Raw genomic sequence first — 23,106 nt, 5'->3', positions numbered from 1 at the left:
TTTGTGTTGTGAATGAAAAGAAATTATTATTATTCTTTAGATTTGAAGATACATTTTTAAGCTGGAGTTTTGAGTTTAATGATGCAACTTTCTGAATATTTTATTGATCCATCAGTTTCTGTCCAACCAACGCTATCAAATCACCCTATTTTTCTTCTCTTGTTTTTATTCCATTTTGAAGGTGAAACGGAAACACAAATAACTGTTGGTTAAACCACAGTTTATAATTATATTTGATCAAAACAGAAAGAATCCAGTTAAAAAATTAGAATATGTCGATATATATTTAAAAGCCCAAAACGCTTTTCATAAAATTGACTTTATGCTGGATCGAGCTCAAAACTCGAAGTTCAGCTATTTCGAACTCAGACAGGATTCAATATTTCCCAATCCGTGTGGAGTCTCAGAAACTTCTTCAGACAGACAGGCAGTAACCAGATCCTTTTACAAAACTGAGTTCACCGCTGCTAAGATCCGACTCAATCTTGTACTGAGTATGGAGCAAGTACATAAGCGAGCAAGTACTGAGTGTCAATCTTGTACTTAAGTGAGCAAGAAAGGTATTACCTCTGGAATTCGCTTGAGCTGTCGAAGCTGCACTGTCTGCTCTTCTTGATGTAGTTAAGCTTTCTTTTGATGCACTACGACCTAGATAATACAACAAAATTACCTCAACATCATCATCATTTTATAACTTGTCATATAGTTGGGCATACCCAAAAAGACGGAATAAAAACAAGAAAAGCAAAAAAAAAAACAAGAAAGAAAAATGTATTTCCACAATTACGCTGGATTTCTTAATGTCGACATCCTAGTCATTCCAAAAGAACAGGACAGGCGATTGTATTTTATAAGGTAAAAACCCAATATTTATCAACACAGTCGTTTTTTTGCTAGCTTTCTACATAGAAACGGTTGAAATTAAGATTGCACATGGATACACTGAGAATATTTTACACATTTTTGACACTTTAAACAGTGGTAATATATTATTTTTAATTTACAAATAAAATAATATTCTAAATCATTATTAAAGCATATAATTAAAACTAATATAATTTATCTACTTTTAATAACCTTTTAGATATTTTTGCAGATATTAACACAAAAGGTTATATATAATTTGATGTTTAACTGAGAATCAGTGAATGAGCGTAAATATGTAAATTTTCAAATAAGGGTTCTTACTTAACAATCATAGAAATTGTTGCAGAGGTTTGAGGCCATACAATCTTAAAGCAATTTTGCAAAACAACAGTACGCATCTATCAGTGTATATGATAATGGTTATTATGAAGTATATTTAAGAAATTCTAATATTAAAAAAATGGCATAAATAGTAAGACATTCTAGTCATTCCAAGCGACAGGGCAGACGATTGTATTTTATAAGCTAGAAACCCACTGTTTTATCAACACGATAATTTTTGTGCTAGATTTCAGCACCGAAACGGTTGAAATTAAGATTGTACACTGATGTACCGAGAATATTTTACGCAATTTTTATAATTTTATATAGTTGTAATACATTATTTTTAATTTATAAATAAAACAATATTTTAAATCATTATTAAAACATATAATTAAAAGTAATATAATTTATTTACCATTTTGTTTTTAATAACCTTTTATATATTTTGTAGATATTAATACGGAAAGTGATATATAAATTTATGCTTAATTGAGAATCAGCGAATGAGCTTAAATATGTCAATTCTTAACTGAGATTTCTTAAATAACAATCATAGAAATGGTTGCAGTGGTTCGAGGCCATACAATCTTAAAGTTTTTTTTACAATGTTGAATTGAATTAAGAAAATATATTTTGACATTTATGATTTGAAGATTTAAATAAAGAATGCAATGCTGCCATGTCAATTTTTTCTGAAAAAGGCGGCTGATGAACAAAAATACTCTTAAAGTGCTGCAAAAAAAAAATTTAAGCTTTTGATGTGTGGTTTCCCTCAGTTCCGTCAGTCAACAAATTATTAAAGGGAAATAGGACTTCCCTCAAGTATGTGTTCTTTATTTTTGTTTTTTAGAGTTTTTGCAAAACAACAGTGCGCATCTATCAGAGTATATGATAAGGGTTATTATGAATTATATTAATGAAATACTAATAGTAAGAAAAATGGCAGCTTCATCTGAGCTACAACTCGAATCAACAAATTCAACAAGTAACCCAAATTGACATTCAACCGAAGCTTAGCAGTTATAGTAATAGAGTAATTACCAAACAAACACAATTTAAAAACAACAGGGACATTTTTCAAGACGGTGGAAGTCAATTCAGTGAATATTTTGTCCCTATGTCCTGTTTTCAGCACAACACCAGAAAAAATATACATATATAAATAAACTTACATTAAAATGTGAAAATTAAAACTAAAAATATTTAAAAAAAACATTTTAAACAGCCTTTTTTAATCGAAGTTTAACCAGGACTGATAATAAAATGATGTGAGATGATGAATTCGTTCAAACAAAACAGAACTGAACAATTAAATACAAGTTTTCAAAGCTAATCTTACTTTTTTTGGCAGCTTGCCACAAAGACCTTTATACAACAGGTTCAATACTATTATAAAATGGTGTAGCAAAATATTTGTTAGATCGCTCTTAATTAAATTTAAGCATAAAGAATTCAGTAAATACTCCCCTAAGTCCCTATTTAAAGAAATATTAATATTTATTTTGAGTCTGATTTCGATTGATTCCTGAACCACTTGTTCTGTTATAACTGTCTTTTTATTATATTACAGTGTTTTACTCTGTCTTGAAAAATTCCTTTATTGTTTCTAAGTTGTGTTTGTTTGATATGGAAAGACAGTGTGGTCTTTATCGCTATTTAAGAGTAATTACCCTTATTTCAATCTTTCCGATTGACCTAAACTTGTGGGTAAAGTACTCGATGTAACCCTCCATTCAAGGTTAAAGTTATCCTATGCCTCAATCTCTCACAGTAAGTATAAGAAAAATTTTATGCCCTGCAGCTACAAGCCTTTCCAGTTTTTATAAATCCTTCACCAAAAGCCACAATAGCTGCCACCTTTACCTTCTGGAAAAGGGAGACTCTTCAAGTAGCTTATTAGGTAGGCGACATGAAGAGGTTTCCATCATAGTATATGCTTCAGGTTAGTATTATAAAAAAAAAATACTCCATTGTGCTTTTTTTGGCCTGCAATACCTCGCTGGGCAAGCAACATACAGCAGTTTCAAAAAAAGCATATGCATTAGGTAGTCGTTATTAACATACATCAGTCTCTCCGGACTTGTCCCGGTAAAAGATAGGAGCGGGGTCACAATTAGTGATAAGGAAAGAGTGATGAGCAGAACATTTAAAAATGTGCTAAACCGTAATGAAATTCCTCTTCAAGTAACTTATTGGGTTGGCGACATAAAGAGGTCTCCATCATAGTATATGCTTCAGGTTAGTATTATGAAAAAAATAATACTCCATTGTGCTTTTTATGGCCTGCGATAGCTCGCTGGGCAAGCAGCATACAATTAGTATTTCATTAATATAATTCATAATAACCATTATCATATACTCTGATTGATGCGCACTGTTGTTTTGCAAAAACTCTAAAAAACAAAAATAAAGAACACATACTTGAGGGAAGTCCTATTTCCCTTTAATATTTTGTTGACTGACGGAACTGAGGGAAACCACACATCAAAAGCTTAAAAAAACTTTTTGCAGCACTTTAAGAGTATTTTTGTTCATCAGCCGCCTTTTTCAGAAAAAATTGACATGGCAGCATTGCCTTCTTTATTTAAATTTTCAAATCATAAATGTCAAAATATATTTTCTTAATTCAATTCAACATTTTAAAAAAAACTTTAAGATTGTATGGCCTCGAACCACTGCAACCATTTCTATGATTGTTATTTAAGAAATCTCAGTTAAGAATTGACATATTTAAGCTCATTCGCTGATTTTAATTCCATCAATCTCAATCTGTCTCGAAGGTTTACTTACAAAGCAACCGCACAGGTACCTCAAAATTTAAATGAATTACATGCTTCTGTGATAACAAATCAATAAAGAAGTAATCTTTTCAAATAAAAGTAAAGAGCAATATTAAAAATTAAAAAAAACATGATCTCCACCAACCCCCACCCCCCCTTCTCATTTAGTTGTGTTTGATGTACAGAATACAATCTCGAGTTCAACATTAGGAAACTCAATCTGCAAATAAAAAGTTGTAATTACTCATTGGTTTCATGTGTTACATGCTAAAATGCTTAGAGAAAAGTATTAGCCAACCTCTTGAGCAAACATGGTGAGAGAGAAAGGAATGGTAGCCCCCTCATATAAAGATCAATTTCAGTTAGTTTTAGGCATAAACGTCACTCTTTAGTCTCATTAAAAAAAAGGAAATTAAAAACACAAAATATTCAGTCATCAGAACTGAAGAATGTATGAGTTTTACATATAGTATGTATATATTGAGTTTTTTGTGTGTATATTGTTATCAGACTTCCATTCTTTAGTCTCGGTTAATATTGGTAAGGGCTGCTTTTTACTTGTCATTACTTTTCTTTTGGCTTGGGTATTTCTGATTTTGTATGGACTATAATAGCTAAGTGACCGATTAACGCAGCTTTCCTTTGAAACTAAACATATGAATTACAAGCCATATCTGAAGCTTAAACTTCGTAAATCCACAGATCAGTGTAGAATCGCGTCGAAATTGTGAAATCAGGCTAAGACCGCAATTTTTCCCGCTATTTGGAAATATCAGCTGTTTCTTTGTAGGAAACCCATTTTACTGTAACAATTTCAAAATGACGTTACTTTTTTCTAAAACTCACTGTTGCCTAAGCATAGTTCCTGGTTTACTTTTTCATCTTTTTATAATTGAAAAAGTTTTTTTAAGGGTGAGCATCTATATCTCCCATCCACATCTTACAAATTTCAGATTAGATCTTAAAGGTGCGGATTTCGTTTCGAGATTTGTATGAACAGTTTTCGAGTTGAAGAGCTTTGTTTGTAAAAGCAAAAAGGCAGTTGAAAAAAAAATAGTAAGACGTCTAATACTCGGATGTGTATAGGACACTCCAAACATATAACAATATTTATAACATAAAACATTAAAACTGTTTTTAGTGATGTAGTACTGGTTGATAAAACAAAACTACTACTACTACTAACAAATCATTGCAGCTCCGAGAATTCTTAGGCCACTACAGACACACACGCACGCTCCTCCCCCCTCCAATCTATTCAATTCCTTCCATTTTACACCTTCCCAAAAATTTCAAATTTACCTTAAATATTTCCGTACGAAACGCTCCCACAAGATTCGGGGACGACCTGCCTTTCGTTGGCCGACAAGGTCGATATTTGGCAATCTATCATCCTTCATCTTCGCAACGTGACCTAGCCTTTCTCTTAATTGGTTTGCAGGCATATATTCCAATCCTTCCAAAGTTTTTTCAGCTGTGAAAAAAAAACCCTGGGCAATGGCTATTCTACTTTTAACATCTTCACTGCACTCACCCTCTTTACTCATAATACTGCCTAAATAAGTGAAGTTGTTCACTTGATCGATCTTCTCGTTAACCAACATCACCACTTCACCTTCACTTTTGCTAAGTCTCTTTCAACTCAGCCACTCAGCGACTCCTCTACTCTTCAAACCTCTTCTAAACCTCCTAAAATTCATTCATTTAAATTTTCATCAAAGACACTCAAATGATCAGCATATTCTAAGTCTAAGAGAGTTTTGCTCCCCCATTTGATTCCGTGCTCTCCCTTAGCCTTTGCTGTGCTTCTTAGGACAAAGTCGATCAAAACGATCAATATAAATGGAGATAGAATGCAACCCTGCTTAACCCCTAGTTCATTACGAAACCAGCCACTAACCTACCTTAACTGCAGCAATTCTATTATCGTACATTGGACTAATCACTTAACGTATTTATCTGGTATCAAACAGTTCGTGGTAACGAACTGTAGTAAGGAGCGACCCAGCTCAATAGTAAATGAAACTCTAAAAAACGGAATTTTGATACTAATAGATACATCAAAAGAATTGGATTTTTATGCTGATTTTGAATATATAAGTTTCATCAAATTTAGTCTTACTCATTAAAAGTTACGAGCTTGAGAAAATTTGTCTTGTTTTGGAAAATAGGGGGAAACACCACCTAAAAGTCATAGGATCTTAATGAAGATCACACCATCGCATTCAGCATATCAGAGAACCCTACTGTAGATGCTTCAAGATCATATCTACAAAAATGTGGAACTTAGTAATTTTTTTTCCAGAAGAACGATCACGGGTACGTCTTTATTTGTTTGTTTTTTTGTTTTGTTGTATCCAGGGGTGATCGTATTGAAAAGTGGTCATAGAGTGTCGCGAGAGAGCTCATTCTAACGGAAATTAAAAATTCTAGTGCGCTTATAAGTGTCCAAAAATTGGAAGGCACCTAGGCCCCCTCCCACGCTCATTTTTTCCCAAAGTCAACGGATCAAAGTTTTGAGATAGCCATTTTGTTCAGCATAGTCGAAAAACATAATAACTATGTCTTTGGGGCTGACTTACTTCCCCAAAGTCCCTGGGGAGGGGCTGCAAGTTACAAACTTTGACCAGCGTTTACACACAGTAATGGTTATTTGGGAGTGTACAGACCTTTTCAGGGGGATTTTTTGGTGGGGTGAGGGGAGGGGAGGGGGCTACGTAGGAGGATCTTCCCTTGGAGGAATTTGTCATGGGAGAAGAGAAATTTCACGAAGGGGGCGCAGAATTTTCTAGTATTATTTAAAAAAAAACAATGAAAAAATAAATATGAAAAAGTTTTTTCCACTGAAAGTAAGGACCAGCATTAAAATTTAAGACGAACAGAGATTATTACGTATATGAGGGGTCCATCTCTTCCTAAATACCATGCTCTTTACGCTAAAGTATTTTTAGTAATTTCAACTATTTATTCTACAGCCTTTGTGATTCAGGGGTCAATCTTAAAGAATTGAGACAAAATTAGAGCTTTAGTATAAAGAGCGAGGTATTAACGAGGGGGCTAACCCCCTCATATACATAGTACAAATATACGAATATAGAAGTTCGTTACGTAAGTTAATTTGTAAGTTACGTATATTTTTTACTAGTAAAAACGTTCGTTAAAAATTAAAAATTCTAGTTGCCTTTTTAAGTAACCGAAAAATTGGAGGGCAACTAGGCCTCCTCCCCCACCATTTTTCTCAAAATCGTTTGATCAAAATTAAGGGAAAGCTGTTTAGCAAAAAAAAATTAATACACCAATTTCGTTTTAATCTTCATTTGTGGAGAGCAAAATTCAAACATGCATTAATTTAAAAACGCTCAGAAATTAAATAAAAAAAGCAAGTTTTTTTTTAACTGAAAGTAAGGAGCTACATTAAAACTTAAAACGAACAGAAATTACTCCGTGTATGAAAGGTGCTGTTCCCTCCTCAATGTCCCACTCTTTACGTTAAAATTATTTACTCTTTTATAAAGTAGTATTGAGAGAAAGAGTCAAACTTTATCGTAAAGAGCGGGACGTTGAGGAGGAAACAGCCCCTTTCATGCACGGAGTAATTTCTGTTCTTTTTAAGTTTTAATGTAGCTCCTTACTCTCAGTTAAAAAACGTGTTTTTTTTATTTACCACACAAGGATAGAACCTACGCTAAAGCTCTTCTATCGGCTGAATCAAACGCTTGTTCATAATCGAAAAGACTGAGGACTAAAGGGGTCTGATGACTCAGAAACTATGGTACAGGATAGGAACCTACAAGGATAGGAACTTTGCTAAAATTAAGGACTAAAGGCGTTTGATGGTTCGGGCACTTCTCAATTATTAATATAAGAATGAAAATTTGATTGACACAACCTCTCCCTTTCCTAGAACCGCGCGGCTATTCTCTTAAGATTTTATCTACAATTTCTTTAAATAAAGATATTATCATCATACTAAGTAATTTGCTTCATATAAAAACCAAGATAATACCTCTATAATAACCACACTCACACTTATCACCTTTCTTATAGAGACGTTTGATTAAAGTTTTCGTAAAATCCCTCGGTACCTTCCCTTTTTCAAAAATCATATTCGTAATCTTCAGTAATTCATCTGTAATTTCACAAACAACACACTTAAAAAACTCATTTACCACACTACCAGCACCTGGGCCCTTATTATTTTTTACTCCTTCTTGTACAGTCACTAATGTTTCCTCACAAAATAAATCCTCCTTCACATCCAAAATGTTACAAACTTTTTTCTTCTTTCTATATCGGTTCATTCGTAACTTCATTACGGTTTGGCACATTTTTAAAATGTTCTGCTTATCACTCTTTCCTTATCACTAATTGTAGTCCCGCTACTATGTTTAACTGGGACAAGTCCAGAGTGACTGAGGTATGTTAATAACGACTACCGAGCATAAAAATCCAATTCTTTTGATGTATCTATTAGTATCAAAATTCCGTTTTTTAGAGTTTCATTTACTATTGAGCTGGGTCGCTCCTTACTACAGTTCGTTACCACGAACTGTTTGATACCAGATAAATACGTTAAAGTGATTAGTCCAATGTACGATAATAAAATTGCTGCAGTTAAGGTAGGTTAGTGGCTGGTTTCGTAATGAACCAGGAGTTAAGCAGGGTTGCATTCTATCCCCATTTATATTGATCGTTTTGATCGACTTTGTCCTAAGAAGCACAGCAAAGGCTAAGGGAGAGCACGGAATCAAATGGGGGAGCAAAACTCTCTTAGACTTAGAATATGCTGATCATTTGAGTGTCTTTGATGAAAATTTAAATGAATGAATTTTAGGAGGTTTAGAAGAGGTTTGAAGAGTAGAGGAGTCGCTGAGTGGCTGAGTTGAAAGAGACTTAGCAAAAGTGAAGGTGAAGTGGTGATGTTGGTTAACGAGAAGATCGATCAAGTGAACAACTTCACTTATTTAGGCAGTATTATGAGTAAAGAGGGTGAGTGCAGTGAAGATGTTAAAAGTAGAATAGCCATTGCCCAGGGTTTTTTTTCACAGCTGAAAAAACTTTGGAAGGATTGGAATATATGCCTGCAAACCAATTAAGAGAAAGGCTAGGTCACGTTGCGAAGATGAAGGATGATAGATTGCCAAATATCGACCTTGTCGGCCAACGAAAGGCAGGTCGTCCCCGAATCTTGTGGGAGCGTTTCGTACGGAAATATTTAAGGTAAATTTGAAATTTTTGGGAAGGTGTAAAATGGAAGGAATTGAATAGATTGGAGGGGGGAGGAGCGTGCGTGTGTGTCTGTAGTGGCCTAAGAATTCTCGGAGCTGCAATGATTTGTTAGTAGTAGTAGTAGTTTTGTTTTATCAACCAGTACTACATCACTAAAAACAGTTTTAATGTTTTATGTTATAAATATTGTTATATGTTTGGAGTGTCCTATACACATCCGAGTATTAGACGTCTTACTGGTTTTTTTTTCAACTGCCTTTTTGCTTTTACAAACAAAGCTCTTCAACTTGAAAACTGTTCATACAAATCTCGAAACGAAATCCGCACCTTTAAGATCTAATCTGAAATTTGTAATATGTGGATGGGAGATATAGATGCTCACCCTTAAAAAAACTTTTTCAATTATAAAAAGATGAAAAAGTAAACCAGGAACTATGCTTAGGCAACAGTGAGTTTTAGAAAAAAGTAACATCATCTTGAAATTGTTACAGTAAAATGGGTTTCCTACAAAGAAACAGCTGATATTTCCAAATAGCGGGAAAAATTGCGGTCTTAGCCTGATTTCACAATTTCGACGCGATTCTACACTGATCTGTGGATTTACGAAGTTTAAGCTTCAGATATGGCTTGTAATTCATATGTTTAGTTTCAAAGGAAAGCTGCGTTAATCGGTCACTTAGCTATTATAGTCCATACAAAATCAGAAATACCCAAGCCAAAAGAAAAGTAATGACAAGTAAAAAGCAGCCCTTACCAATATTAACCGAGACTAAAGAATGGAAGTCTGATAACAATATACACACAAAAAAACTCAATATATACATACTATATGTAAAACTCATACATTCTTCAGTTCTGATGACTGAATATTTTGTGTTTTTAATTTCCTTTTTTTTAATGAGACTAAAGAGTGACGTTTATGCCTAAAACTAACTGAAATTGATCTTTATATGAGGGGGCTACCATTCCTTTCTCTCTCACCATGTTTGCTCAAGAGGTTGGCTAATACTTTTCTCTAAGCATTTTAGCATGTAACACATGAAACCAATGAGTAATTACAACTTTTTATTTGCAGATTGAGTTTCCTAATGTTGAACTCGAGATTGTATTCTGTACATCAAACACAACTAAATGAGAAGGGGGGGGTTGGTGGAGATCATGTTTTTTTTTAATTTTTAATATTGCTCTTTACTTTTATTTGAAAAGATTACTTCTTTATTGATTTGTTATCACAGAAGCATGTAATTCATTTAAATTTTGAGGTACCTGTGCGGTTGCTTTGTAAGTAAACCTTCGAGACAGATTGAGATTGATGGAATTAAAATTGAGAATAGTTTGTTTATTGTATTTGTGATTCGGGATCATGATATTATGTAGTTTTATTGTGTATGAAATATTTGTGCAAGTTTTTCTCGATACACGGTTTCACCCTCCAATTGCTTATGGAATATATTTTTTTCTGTCAGTAGGACACCCTCGCAAACGACGCTTTTGGTAGGCTATCGATTGATTTTGTCTGTGATTTTTTTGACAATGAATTGTTGTTGCTACTTCCACTAATACTACTAGTGCACTAATTTTTCTCATTTTTGTTTCATTTCTTTGCATGAGATAAAAAAGAAAGTCATTAGTCAAAAAAATCTACGTTTCTCAAAATTTCATTTCAATTAAAACACTTTATCAATAATGCGTAGAAAATTTAAAACTTACCCGAATCTATTTGAGTATCCTCTTCGGCATAGGCTTGATTATCAACACCATCTAAAACACAAAACATGCACAGACAATCAACAAAGCAACAAACACAGATGCAAGCGAGGACTTTTATTTATAAGAATGCTTTTGTTTGTTTTTTTTTCTCATTTCCTTTTTTAGGATAGTACTTTCTTTTTTAACATAGACTTTACATCTGAATTCTTCATCATTGAAAGGTGATAATTAATTAATAGTCGCTATTATTGATGAATATGAAAAGGCTTTCTAAAAATAATGGTCATTAGAATTAATAGAGACAAGTGAGGGTTAAAAAATTCAGAACTACTGGAAGGTCAAATCAGCTTGAAGCTGAAGGTCCACACTTTCTTGCAAGTTACATTCAGAGTGGCCAGACAGGTACATTTAAACCTTGATTTAATAGAGCAAAAATTTTACAAAACATAAAATCTGTGTATTAGCACCAGCTACCAACAGTAATTAGTAACAAATGTTTTTTTGGAATATAAGAGGGTTTGAAGTGTTTCTGGTTTGGCTAGCTGCTCTTTATTAACAAAAGTGTTTAAAGTTGTCGTCACTGAGAAGAGCAGAGGTGGGACTATTGAAAAATATTAAGAAAGAAGAAAAACGCCGGTAGTAAATTAGTAATACTTGTTGTTAGTCATTCAATTTTGAAGTTACTTCAATATTAATTTCTGAGATAATTTGGTATCATTATATTCTAACGATCTTTTCGTATATGTGAATTAGTCATAAGATGATAATTTACTTGGGTAGCCTAAAAATTTTAACTTTTAGTAGGAATGTTCCTTTTTAATAGAGGATCAAAATTTTAAAGTGTTTTAAACTTTTATTTCCTTGGCTTTTCTTTTATTTTAAGATTTCCACAAACAAACTTCCAAAACAGGATTGAAATGAGGTTAAAAAAGGATGCTGGCAGAATTAATGAGGGGGGGGGGTGACTTTCTTATCGCAAAGACGTGATGAAGAAGTTGTGGGAGAGTAAAATGTTTTTAGACAAATATTTCTACCCATTAGACACTTTCAATAACTTTCAAAGCACATACATAGTTTATTTAATGAATATAAAGTGATCTATTTTCAAAATCTAGATATAAAGTGAGCTATTTTCAAAATCTAAATAAAAAATTTAAGATACGTCAGTGGCGATTTGGAGATTTTTAACTTGTATGTTTAAAATGTGGAGTTGTCGACGGACGTTTGCTTTACGATTATTTGATTTTTGACTAAGGAATTGTTTCAAGACATTGCTTTACTTTATTTTAAAAAAAAAGTTTTATTTACATAATTATGTTCGATCAATAAATAAAAATAAAACATATTTTACTCTTGTAATGAAAAAGTAAGCAATTCTTTTGCAGGAGTTAATCTAGAAGAAATTATAATGGAGATAAGTTTCGTTTTCATAAGCATTTTGCCTTTGATTAAATAATCGTTTTAACCTTTAATTTTCTTTTTCATTTGAAATTTCATGGATCGATTACTTTTAATCACAAAAGATTGACCAGAAGAGAAAAATATAGCTGACTTATGTAATCAAAAAGTAAGCTATTGTTTTTGGGAATTTAGACAAAAACTGGTCAATAGAGAGACTTCTGCTAAAAGTAGGTAAAGGTTAAGGACATGGCATTAGACTTTACAGTCCATAGCGGCGGTGCTGATCTCCGTTTCTTGGCCCTTCAGCCAGGAAGTGCAATGGGGGGCTGGGGGCCAGCTATCCTGTGCTTTCGCACACCCTTCCTGTTTACCTTCCCCAGATTTCTCCAGGTACCCATTTAGAGCTGGGTTGACTCTGGCTAAGCTTACAGAGTCACGCCACTGACCCCCGTCCCATACAGAAGAATTGGGTACACTGGGATTCGAACCCGCGTCCTCTCAGACAAGGGATCCCGAATCCAGTGCACCAACCCAATCGGCCAGGACGGCTGTCAGCTACTAAACCTGACAGAGACTTGTTCTACATAACCAATTTGTATTTGATTATGTATATGTGTATATATTATATTTATGGTGAAAATTCCTTAATTTTTCGTAAAAAATATGATGTGAACTTTACTCATGATGGCTTTTTTGCTCTTGTTTTTTTTAAGAAAGCTCTTTTTAAATAAATCAACCCTTGTCTTTAGTTCAACTACCCGTAAAACATAACAACACAAGAAGGAGTCTCTTTCAAACACTAATAGATCTAGAAATACCGTTGAATGAAAAATTAATGGAGGGACAAAGCATAACAAGGTTGTTGCGTGCACATATTGAACTTGGCCATTTTTGGGTGTTCTCGTTCATGCTGCTTGGTTCAGTATAACCCATCCCAAAATATACATCTTAGATTCATTGAATAATTCAATCGTCAAATATTAATAAAACCGAAATTGCTATTGAATAAAAATGTGAAGGGGGGGGGGGCAAAGCATGACATGGTTGTCGCGTGCACATTGCACATTCGTATGTGGCCAAATCGGCCCAAAAAGAAAGGGCATATGAACTTTACTCTCCCTTGAATTGTCTTTGCAAAAACCTGTTTGCTTAATAAATTAGCTCTTTTAGTTGGTTGACATATTAACAAACGAAATTTTTCAACAACTGGAAAATACACGTACATTATCTTATCTCATAACAAATCAACACAAAGTCCGGTCGCTTTCAAATAATAATAGAATTGATCATGTTAATCAAAAGAATGGGCAAAGAATTACATGTTAGTCACATGTACATCTCATAGGGAGTCATTTTAAGGAATTTTTAACTTATATAGATCATGGAAAGTAAAACTTATCCAAAGAACAAATTTGAAAGTCAATTGATTTTTTCTAAGCAGTTCTTCATGCCGTTTGGTACACCTATACCCATACCCATAACTAATCTATGATAATACAGATCAAAATGTTACCAAAAGGTGTATTTTGTAGTCCTTGTTAACCTAAAAATTATTTTTACGGTTTGTTACCACCGTTAAGAATAATCTTTTTAATGATAGTAAACTTTACATTGTTTTTCTTTGTTTTACTGTTGAATTTTGATGAACAGAAAGAGTTCCAAAAAATATTCTTTCCCTTACTAGCTCATTGGCTGGAGGTCTCATTAAAACGGCCCATTTCGTGCATTCCCATCATGGCACTTTCAATGGGTGGCAACCCGTGATGGCCTACCAATTGTCTAAACTTGACTGTTTTCCTGAAAAGTTGATATTATTCAACATTCAAGATGTACACGCGGTAACCACAATATACCAAAGCAAGAATAAGTCCTTATTTTATTTAAATTATTCTAAACGATGTTAATAGAGGGGAAGATTACAGAAAAGGAGCGATGTTAATAGAGGGCACAGGTTACAGACGGCACTCGTGAACAAAATGTACGCATGCACGTGCGGGTGCAAAACACATAATTAGCACACAAAAATATTTACTGTTGGTACATACGTGAATTTGAACTTCTTTGGTGATGAAGCTGATTATCTTCAATGCTCATTCGGATGAAAAGAAGCTGATTCAGACAGTGCTGGAACGTAGGCCTATCATTTGGATTGAAGGACCAACAGCTTTCCATCAATTCAAACCTAAAAAAAAGTAGTAAGCTTACTGAAATTTAGCGAAGAAGAAATAACAATTATTTTAACAGTTCTATGTTTAAATAAAGAAAATATTAACACTGAATTTAATAATATTTTAAAAGTTCTTTTTGAGAAGTCGCCAACTGAAAAAAATATTTATCAAAGTGAGAACTAATTAATAGATTTGCAAAACTAAATAAAATTTGTTTAATAAAGAAAATTAAAAATATGTAAAAATGACACTCATATGACGCAAAGTGTCAAGAGTTAACTATTTTTTAAAGCCAACGACACACTTGTACCAAACCTATACTAATAAATTTATTAAATAAGTTCCAGTTGTCACAGGAGAAACCTCTTTAGGAAAACATCTCGTTTTTTCCTATTGAATATGCTTCACAGTTGTAATTGTAACAGAATTGATTCGTTTTGTTCAGTTTTACTAATAATTACGCTAATTTACAACTCGCTACTAATAATTTACTACTTTACTGAATTATAGACAAAGTACATATTGTGAAAACAGAAAAGTTACCAGAAACAACCACCACCCACAAAAATGAGATTTCGCGCATGCGCCAAATAGTATTTTGTTGGCAAACTTTCTTCCGCGGCTGTCAACCCTTTTCTTCTAAAACATGGAGAAGCCATGAACTTAAGTTTTCTTGATAGCCACCTCTCTCCTCTGAAAACCACTTCTCCCAGCAGCTGAAAATGCGCCAGAAATGGCTCTTAAGGATATTTATCTCTCTTTTTTATTTTCTGAAATTGCCTTTTTACTTTAAATCTCTCTTTTTTATTTTCTGAAATTGCCTTTTTACTTTAAGAAAGGTAAAACACTTGCATGAAAAATATGCTCCTTAAAAAAACGATATTCCTCTTTCGACTATAAGAACTAAGAGGACGTTGCAATAGCCGAATAGCCTCGTTAAATGTTATCGTTTAAGGAATCCGTGTAACGTTATTAGTAAATCAGTTGGATGGAATAAAAAAATGTAGAACAGCGAAGGCATAAGAAGTTTTATTGCAATTAAAAAAAGTTCAGAAGATAACATGGAAGAATACACAAGTGTGAAAAGAGGTGTGAAAATACATGGGAATGAAAAGACAGCGAAAATCTTTTTATAGCATTAGCATCACATTTACTTTCTAAAATCGAATAGAAATGGCGGCTTATTATTGGCTGGCTTTGAGGGGAAAATTCAATTAAATCTGCATTGACGAGCAGGAAGACTGGGCAGTATAATTTCTCTGCTTGAACAATTTAATATTCTTAAGGTTCAAATAAATAATCGTAAACAAGAAATCAATACCGTGGATAGCTAGTGTCAACAGTTTATTTTTCGAAATCTAGGAATGGGGCAATTTTGTTTCATTTTTCTATTTTTTCAATTGAAATTCGAAAGAAAGGTTTTTTTCAAATAAAATGCAAAAAAGGGTATTTTTCAAAATATTGGTGAGGGGTCATAAAGATCTGGTTGGAGGCAAGTATCAAATTTAGGACAGTCACACAAAAATAGAGCCTGTTTAGAATATTTATATAAGAGCTTGGAAAATTTCTTGAAATATAATAAAATAATAAAAGGAAACATAAACTTCAGGATATAAAGCGAGTATAGCTTTTACCTCTTGTCTTTTAGTTTTATATCAATAAAACTATCCAGTCACAGTTTAACCACACCGTCATAATTTCATAACAATAAAGTAGTTCAGAAGACTCGACAGAAGTATAGACGGTTGTGGAAATAACAAGTGTATAAGTAGGTATCAAGGAACTTACAGAACATCAGGACAGCCAAGTGGTTTCGTTAAACGACCCCCATTTCTGACATAATTCAAAACTTCTAAATTATTTCTTGCTGGATACGGCTGTTGACCAAACGTCATTATTTCCCAGACTAAAACCCCGAAAGACCATACATCTGACTGAGTCGTAAATATACCATCTATAAGAGACTCTGGTGACATCCACCTGAAGAAAAATTATTTATCAACAAATCACACAGGCAAAAGACGTTTAAAAAAAATAGCGCATAAAATTATTTCTTTTATCAAACAGTTCGTGGTAACGAACTGTAGTAAGGAGCGACCCGGCTCAATAGTAACCAAAACTCTAAAAAATTGAATTTTGATATCAATAGCTACATCAAAAGAATCGCATATTAATGCTGATTTTAAATATATAAGTTTCATCAGGTTTAGTCTTACCCATCAAAAGTTAAGAGTCTGAGAAAATTTGCCTTATTTAAGAAAATAGGGGAAAACACCCCCTAAAAGTCGTAGGATCTTAACGAAAATGACACCATCAGATTCAGCGTATCAGAGAACCCTACTGTAGAAGTTGTAAGCTCTTATCTACAAAAATGTGGAATTTTGTATTTTTTGCCAGAAAACAAATTCCCAGGGGACATTGTATCGACCAAGTGGTCCTAGAATGTCGCAAGAGGGCTCATTCTAGCGGAAATGAAAAGTTTTAGTGCCCTTTTTAAGTGACCAAAAAAATTGGAGGGCATCTAGGCCCCCTCCCACGCTCATTTTTTCCCAAAGTCAACGGGTCAAAATTTTGAGATAGCCATTTTGTTCAGCATAGTCGAAAACCATAATAACTATGTCTTTGGGGATGACTTACTCCCCCACAATCCCTGGGGGAGGGGCTGCAAGTTACAAACTTTGACCATTGTTTACATATAGTAATGGTTATTGGGAAGTGTACAGACGTTTTCAGGGGGATTTTATTTTGTTTGGAGGTGGGGCTGAGGAGAGGGGGCTATGTTGGAGGATCTTTCCTTGGAGGAATCTGTCATGGGGGAAGAAAAATTCAATGAAAAGGGCGCAGGATTTTCTAGCATTACTATAAGAAAACAATGAAAAATAAACATGAAAAATTTTTCAAATGAAAGGAAGGAGTAGCATTGAAACTTAAAACGAACAGATATTATTACGAATATGAGGGGTTCTAATAATACTTTAGCTTAAAGAGCGAGGTATTTAGGAGGAGATAAATACCTCGCTCTTTATGCTAAAGTATTTTTAGTAATTTCAACTATTTATTCTACGGCCTTTCTGATTCAGGGGTCATTCTTAAAGAATTGGGACAAAACTTACGATTTAGTGTAAAGAGCGAGGTATTAACGAGGGTACAAACCCCCTCGTATACATAATAAAAATATAAGGTTATGAAAGTTTGTTACGTAAGTTAATTCTTAAGTTACGTATATTTTTTACTAATAAAAACGTTCATTAAAAATTAAATGTTCTAGTTGCCTTTTTAAGTAACCGAAAAATTGGAGGGCAACTAGGCCTCCTTCTCCACCCCTTATTTCTCAAAATCGTCTGATCAAAACTAAGAGAAAGCCATTTAGCCAAAAAAGAATTAATATACAAATTTCATTTTAATAATTTATGTGCGGAGAGCCAAAACCAAACATGCATTAATTCAAAAACGTTCAGAAATTAAATTAAAAAAACTAATTTTTTTAGCTGAAAGTAAGGAGCGACATTAAAACTTAAAACGAACAGAAATTACTCCGTATATGAAATGGGTTGTCCCCTCCGCAATCCCTCGCTCTTTACGCTAAAGTTTGACTCTTTGCCACAATTCTACTTTTTAAAACAATCAAAAGCTTTAGCGTAAAGAGCGAGGGAATGCGGAGGGGACAACCTATTTCATATACGGAGTAATTTCTGTTCGTTTTAAGTTTTAATGTCGCTCCTTACTTTCAGCTCAAAAATTTTTTTTTTTTTTATTTAATAACGTAGTAAAGTCAAACATATAGGGCTTACAAAAGAGACTGTTCCTTTTACCACCTGAAGCTTAATATTTATAATGAACAATATTGTAGATTAAAGAAAAAACATGAAAGATCAACTGGAAAGACGTGAAGATAATATATAAGATTATATCGGCGATGTTGATCTTTTCAAGTATGATAATGCTTATACAAAATAAGGTTAGAACCCAGAATATTGGGCTAGAGAACTAAAACTTCCAATTACTCTTCCTTTTTATTTCTTTTACTCTTTTTTTACACCTTTTATTTCTTTACTAAATCCTTTACTCTTCTTTTACTCTTTTTTTTCAATTAGCCTACTTTTTTATTTTAATTAGCCTACTCTTCCTTTTTATTTGATAAAACATGTATTATTCGCGAAAAACAAATCGTCTGTCTTTTTTTAATGATGTCTTACTTTTCAATTTTATTGCAAAACTTACAAAAATTCTGCGATAAAGATGCAGTATTTTACTACAGCTGGAAAAATTGCAACAGACAAAAAAATTAATGAATTCAAAGATTTTTAGACATTTGTTAAACGGTAAGCTACATATCTCATATGTATTTGGCATCTCCTAAAGGTCCTTGAATAAAGATAGGAACCTTGGTTTCCTCCCCAAGATTGGATGAATTTTCCTTCTAGACTGATAACAGTCCGAAAATATGCCCCCCCCCCTCGGAAAACACTCTGATCCTCCTTATCCCTCAAGGTTAGAAATGTGTGCATATTCGAAAAAATCGTACATGTTCCATTCTCTTCGACCAAGAATTTAAAATTGACATAGGACCATTAGATTGCCTGGAATCAGAGGTAAACAAGGAACGCTTGCCTATGGTCTTAGGCAGGTTGAACCAAGAACTTAGAATTGACCCAAAAACTGTTTAATTTGGCTAGACTGAGAGGTAAACAAGCGTCTAAAGTCCAAATGAGGCCATTCTGCAATGAGTGTCAGGCAAGGTAATTGATTCAATTTATAAACTTAGACATTTACTAGACTAATACAAAAGTTAATTTAATGTTAGTTGAACAACAAGTTGACTGAAACTTCAAGGGGAATAAGCGTCCAAAGCCTACAAGGGCCTCCTATCTGCCTCGAAAGTTAGATGATTTACCAACTCCTTGTAGGCAAAAACCAAAAATGAGCTGAACGCGGGGGTAAGCTATTGCAAACTATCAAATGTTAGCAATTTATTGGTACTGGATGGATATTAGTATGGAGAGTGGATGCAGTGAAGATATTAAAAGTAGAATAGCTAAGGCCTGGGGCGATTTTTAACAAGTAGAAAAAAAAGGAAAATAATAGGATGATAGGTTTGCGAATCAAGATTAGAATATTGGAAGCTATTATAAAAACAATCGTCAAGTATGCATCTCAAACATGGGCACTCCGGAAGACAGAGGGGGTTTTGTTCATGTTTTCAAGAGGAACTGTCTCCGGACAGTTTTGGGTACTCATTTGACTGACCGTATTTAAAAAAGTAAGATTAAAAAAAAAATGATTTTAATCAAGCAGTTCGTCGTAAAGAACTGTAGTAAGGAGCGACCGGGCTCCATAGTAACCGAAACTATAAGAATTGGAGGGCACCTAGGCCCCCTCCCATGCAAATTTTTTCGCCAAAGTCACTGGATCAAAACTTCGAGATAGCCTTTCTGTTTAGCTTAGTCAAAACTTAATAACTATGTCTTTGGGGACGACTTAATACCCCACAGTCCCCGGGGGAGGGGCTGCAAGTTAAAAGCTTTGACCATTGCTTACATAGAGTAATGGTTATTATGAAGTGTACAGACGTTTTCAGGGGGACTTTTTAACGTTGGGGTGGGGGTTACGTGGGAGGATCTTTCCATGGAAGAATTTCCATAAGGGAAGAGAATATCCATGAGAGGGCGCAGGATTTTCTAACATTGTTTAAAAAAATGAGAAAATAAATAAAATTCATTTTTTCAATTGGAACTAATGAGCAGAATTAAAACCTAAAACAAACATAAAATATTACGTATATAAGGGGGTTCGTCTCCTCCACAATACCTTGCTCTTTACGCTAAAGTATTTTTAGTAATTTCAACTATTTATTCCACAGCCTTTGTGATTCAGGGGTCATTCTTAAACATTTGGGACAAAATTCAAGCTTCGGTGTAAAGAGCGAGGTATTGACGAGGGGGCGAACCCCCTCATATACGTAATAAAAATACACAAATATAGAATTTCGTTACGTAAGTTAATTCGTAAGGTACGTATGTTTATTACTAACAAAAATGTTAGTAAAAAAAAAAAGAAAAAAAGAAATCTAGTGGCATTTTTAAGTAGCCAAAAATTGGAGGGCAACTAGGCTTCCTCCGCCACCCTTTTTTTTATCAAAATCGTCCGATCAAAACTATGAGAAAGCCATTTAGTAAAAAAAATGTAATATGCAAATTTCGTTTTATATGCAAATTTCGTTTTATTTATTCATGTGCGGTGAGCCAAAATCAAAACATGCATTAATTCAAAATCGTTCAGAAATTATATAAAAAAAAGTTTTTTTTTAACTGGAAGTAAGGACATTAAAGTTTAATGTAAGTAACATTAAAACTTAAAACGAACAGAAATTTTTATGGCACTTGGTATTAACCAAGTGACATATAGCAGTCGCCAATTCTGTCGGTCTGTCGGTCTGTCTGTCGGTCTGTCTGTCGGTCTGTCTGTCGGTCTGTCTGTCGGTCCCGGTTTTGCTACTTTAGGCACTTCCAGGTAAGCTAGGACGATGAAATTTGGCAAGCGTAACAGGGACCGGACCAGATTAAATTAGAAATAGTCGTTTTCCCGATTTGACCATCTGGGGGGGAGTGGGGGCCCGGTTAATTCGCAAAAAATAGAAAAAATGAAGTATTTTTAACTTATCAGCGGGTATTTGGATCTTAATGAAATTTGATGTTTGGAATGATATTGTGTCTTAGAGCTCTTATTTTTAATCCCGACCGGATCTGATGACATTGGGGGGAGTTGGAGGGGGAAAACCTAAAGTCCCGGTTTTGCTACTTTAGGCACTTCCAGGTAAGCTAGGACGATGAAATTTGGCAAGCGTATCAGGGACCGGACCAGATTAAATTAGAAATAGTTTTCCCGATTTGACCATCTGGGGGGGGAGAAGGGGCCGGTTAATTCGGAAAAATAGAAAAAATGAAGTATTTTTAACTTATGAGCGGGCGATTGGATCTTAATGAAATTTGATGTTTGGAATGATATTGTGTCTCAGAGCTCTTATTTTAAATCCCGACTGGGTCTGATGACATTGGGGGGAGTTGGAGGGGGGAAACCTAAAATCTTGGAAAACACTTAGAGTAGAGGGATCGGGATGAAACTTGATGGGAAAAATAAGCGCAAGTCCCAGATACATGATTGACATAATCGGAACTTATTTGCTCTCTTTGGGGTAGTTGGGAGGGGGGGAGTAAGTCTTAAAAATTAGAAAAATGAGGTATTTTCAACTTACGAACGGGTGATCGGATCTCAATGAAATTTGATGTTTAGAAGGATATCGTGTCTTAGAGCTCTTATTTTAAATCCCGACCGGATCTGGTGATGGGGGCGGGGAGTTGGGAGGGGGAAACCTAAAACTTGGAAAACACTTAGAGTGGAGGGATCGGGATGAAACATGGTGGGAAAAATAAACACAAGTCCTAGATAGATGATTGACATAAACGGAACGGATCCGCTCTCTTTTGGGTAGTTGGGGGGGGGGGGGGTTAATTCTGAAAAATTAGAAAAAATGAGGTATTTTTAACTTACGAATGGGTGATTGGATCTCCATGAAATTTGATTTTTAGAAGGATATCGTGGCTCAAAGCTCTTATTTTAAATCCTGACCGGATCTGGTGACAGTGGGGGAAGTTTGGGGTGGGGAGACCTAAAATGATGGGAAACCCTTAGATTGGAAGGATTGGGATGAAACTTGGTTGGAAAAATAAGCAAAAGTCTTGCATATGTAATTTACATAATTGGAATGGATCCGCTCAATTGCGGGGGGGGAGGGGGTAATTCTGAAAAATAAGAAAAATAACGTATTTTTAACTTACGAAGGAGTGATCGGATCTTCATGAAACTTCATATTTAGAAGGACCTCGTAACTCTGATATCTTATTTTAAATCTCAACCGGATCAAACGTAATTGGGGGGGGGGCAGTTGGGGGACTGGAAATCTTAGAAAATACTTAAAGCGGTGAGATCAGGATGAAACTGGATGGGAAGAATAGAAACCTGTCTAAGATACGTGACTGACATAACTGGACCGGATCTGCTCTCTTTGGTGGAATTGGGAGGGGGGAGGTAATTTTGAAAATTGAGGTATTTGTAACTTACGAAAGGGTGACCAGATCTTAATGAAATTTGATATTTAGAAGGATCTTGTGCTATAAAGTTTAACTTTAGGTTCTGACCTTCTCACAAGTGCCAAATGAGCTCTTGGCTCTTGGCTCTTCCGACCTCGTCCAAATGAGCTCTTGGCTCTTCCGACCTCGTACCATATGAGCTCTCGGCTCTTCCGACCTCGTCACAAGTGCCATATGAGCTCTTAGCTCTTGTTTCATATATGAAAGGGTTGTCCCCTCGCTCTTTGCGCCTCGCTCTTTGCGCTACATTTTTGTAATTGCTTTAAAAAGTAGAGTTGTGACAAAGAGTCAAACTTTAGCGTAAAGGCTGGGGCGTTGAGGACAACCCCTTTCATAAACGGAATAATTTCTGTTCGTTTTAAGTTTTAATGTCGCTCCTTACTTGCAGTTTAAAAAAACATGTTTTTTTTTTATTTAATTCACTTATTAGGGTTATAATGAAAGAAAGGTTGAGATAATTAAGACAAATTTTACGGACGA

The 23,106-nt window shown here is 34.4% G+C and overlaps 1 protein-coding gene across 2 annotated transcripts in view; it reads right to left on the bottom strand.

Moving 5' to 3' along the window:
- The window catches only part of LOC136043987 (proto-oncogene tyrosine-protein kinase ROS-like), a 132,671-nt gene that overhangs the window by 2,773 nt on the left and 106,792 nt on the right, over nucleotides 1-23,106 (bottom strand). The window contains exons 31-34 of one of the 2 annotated variants that reach the window (XM_065729073.1): nucleotides 16,268-16,459; nucleotides 14,357-14,493; nucleotides 10,911-10,961; nucleotides 568-648 (exon numbers count right to left, since the gene is read on the bottom strand). In XM_065729073.1, the coding sequence (XP_065585145.1) occupies nucleotides 568-648; nucleotides 10,911-10,961; nucleotides 14,357-14,493; nucleotides 16,268-16,459 (461 nt within the window). The remainder of the gene's footprint in view (nucleotides 1-567; nucleotides 649-10,910; nucleotides 10,962-14,356; nucleotides 14,494-16,267; nucleotides 16,460-23,106) is intronic. The other variant, XM_065729074.1, reaches the window with a different exon arrangement.

Source organism: Artemia franciscana, chromosome 2, assembly GCF_032884065.1.
Source record: "Artemia franciscana chromosome 2, ASM3288406v1, whole genome shotgun sequence".
NCBI classification, from domain to species: Eukaryota; Metazoa; Arthropoda; class Branchiopoda; order Anostraca; family Artemiidae; genus Artemia; species Artemia franciscana.
Note: the sequence above shows the minus strand (reverse complement) of the source record. Positions and strands in the feature narration are given on the sequence as shown.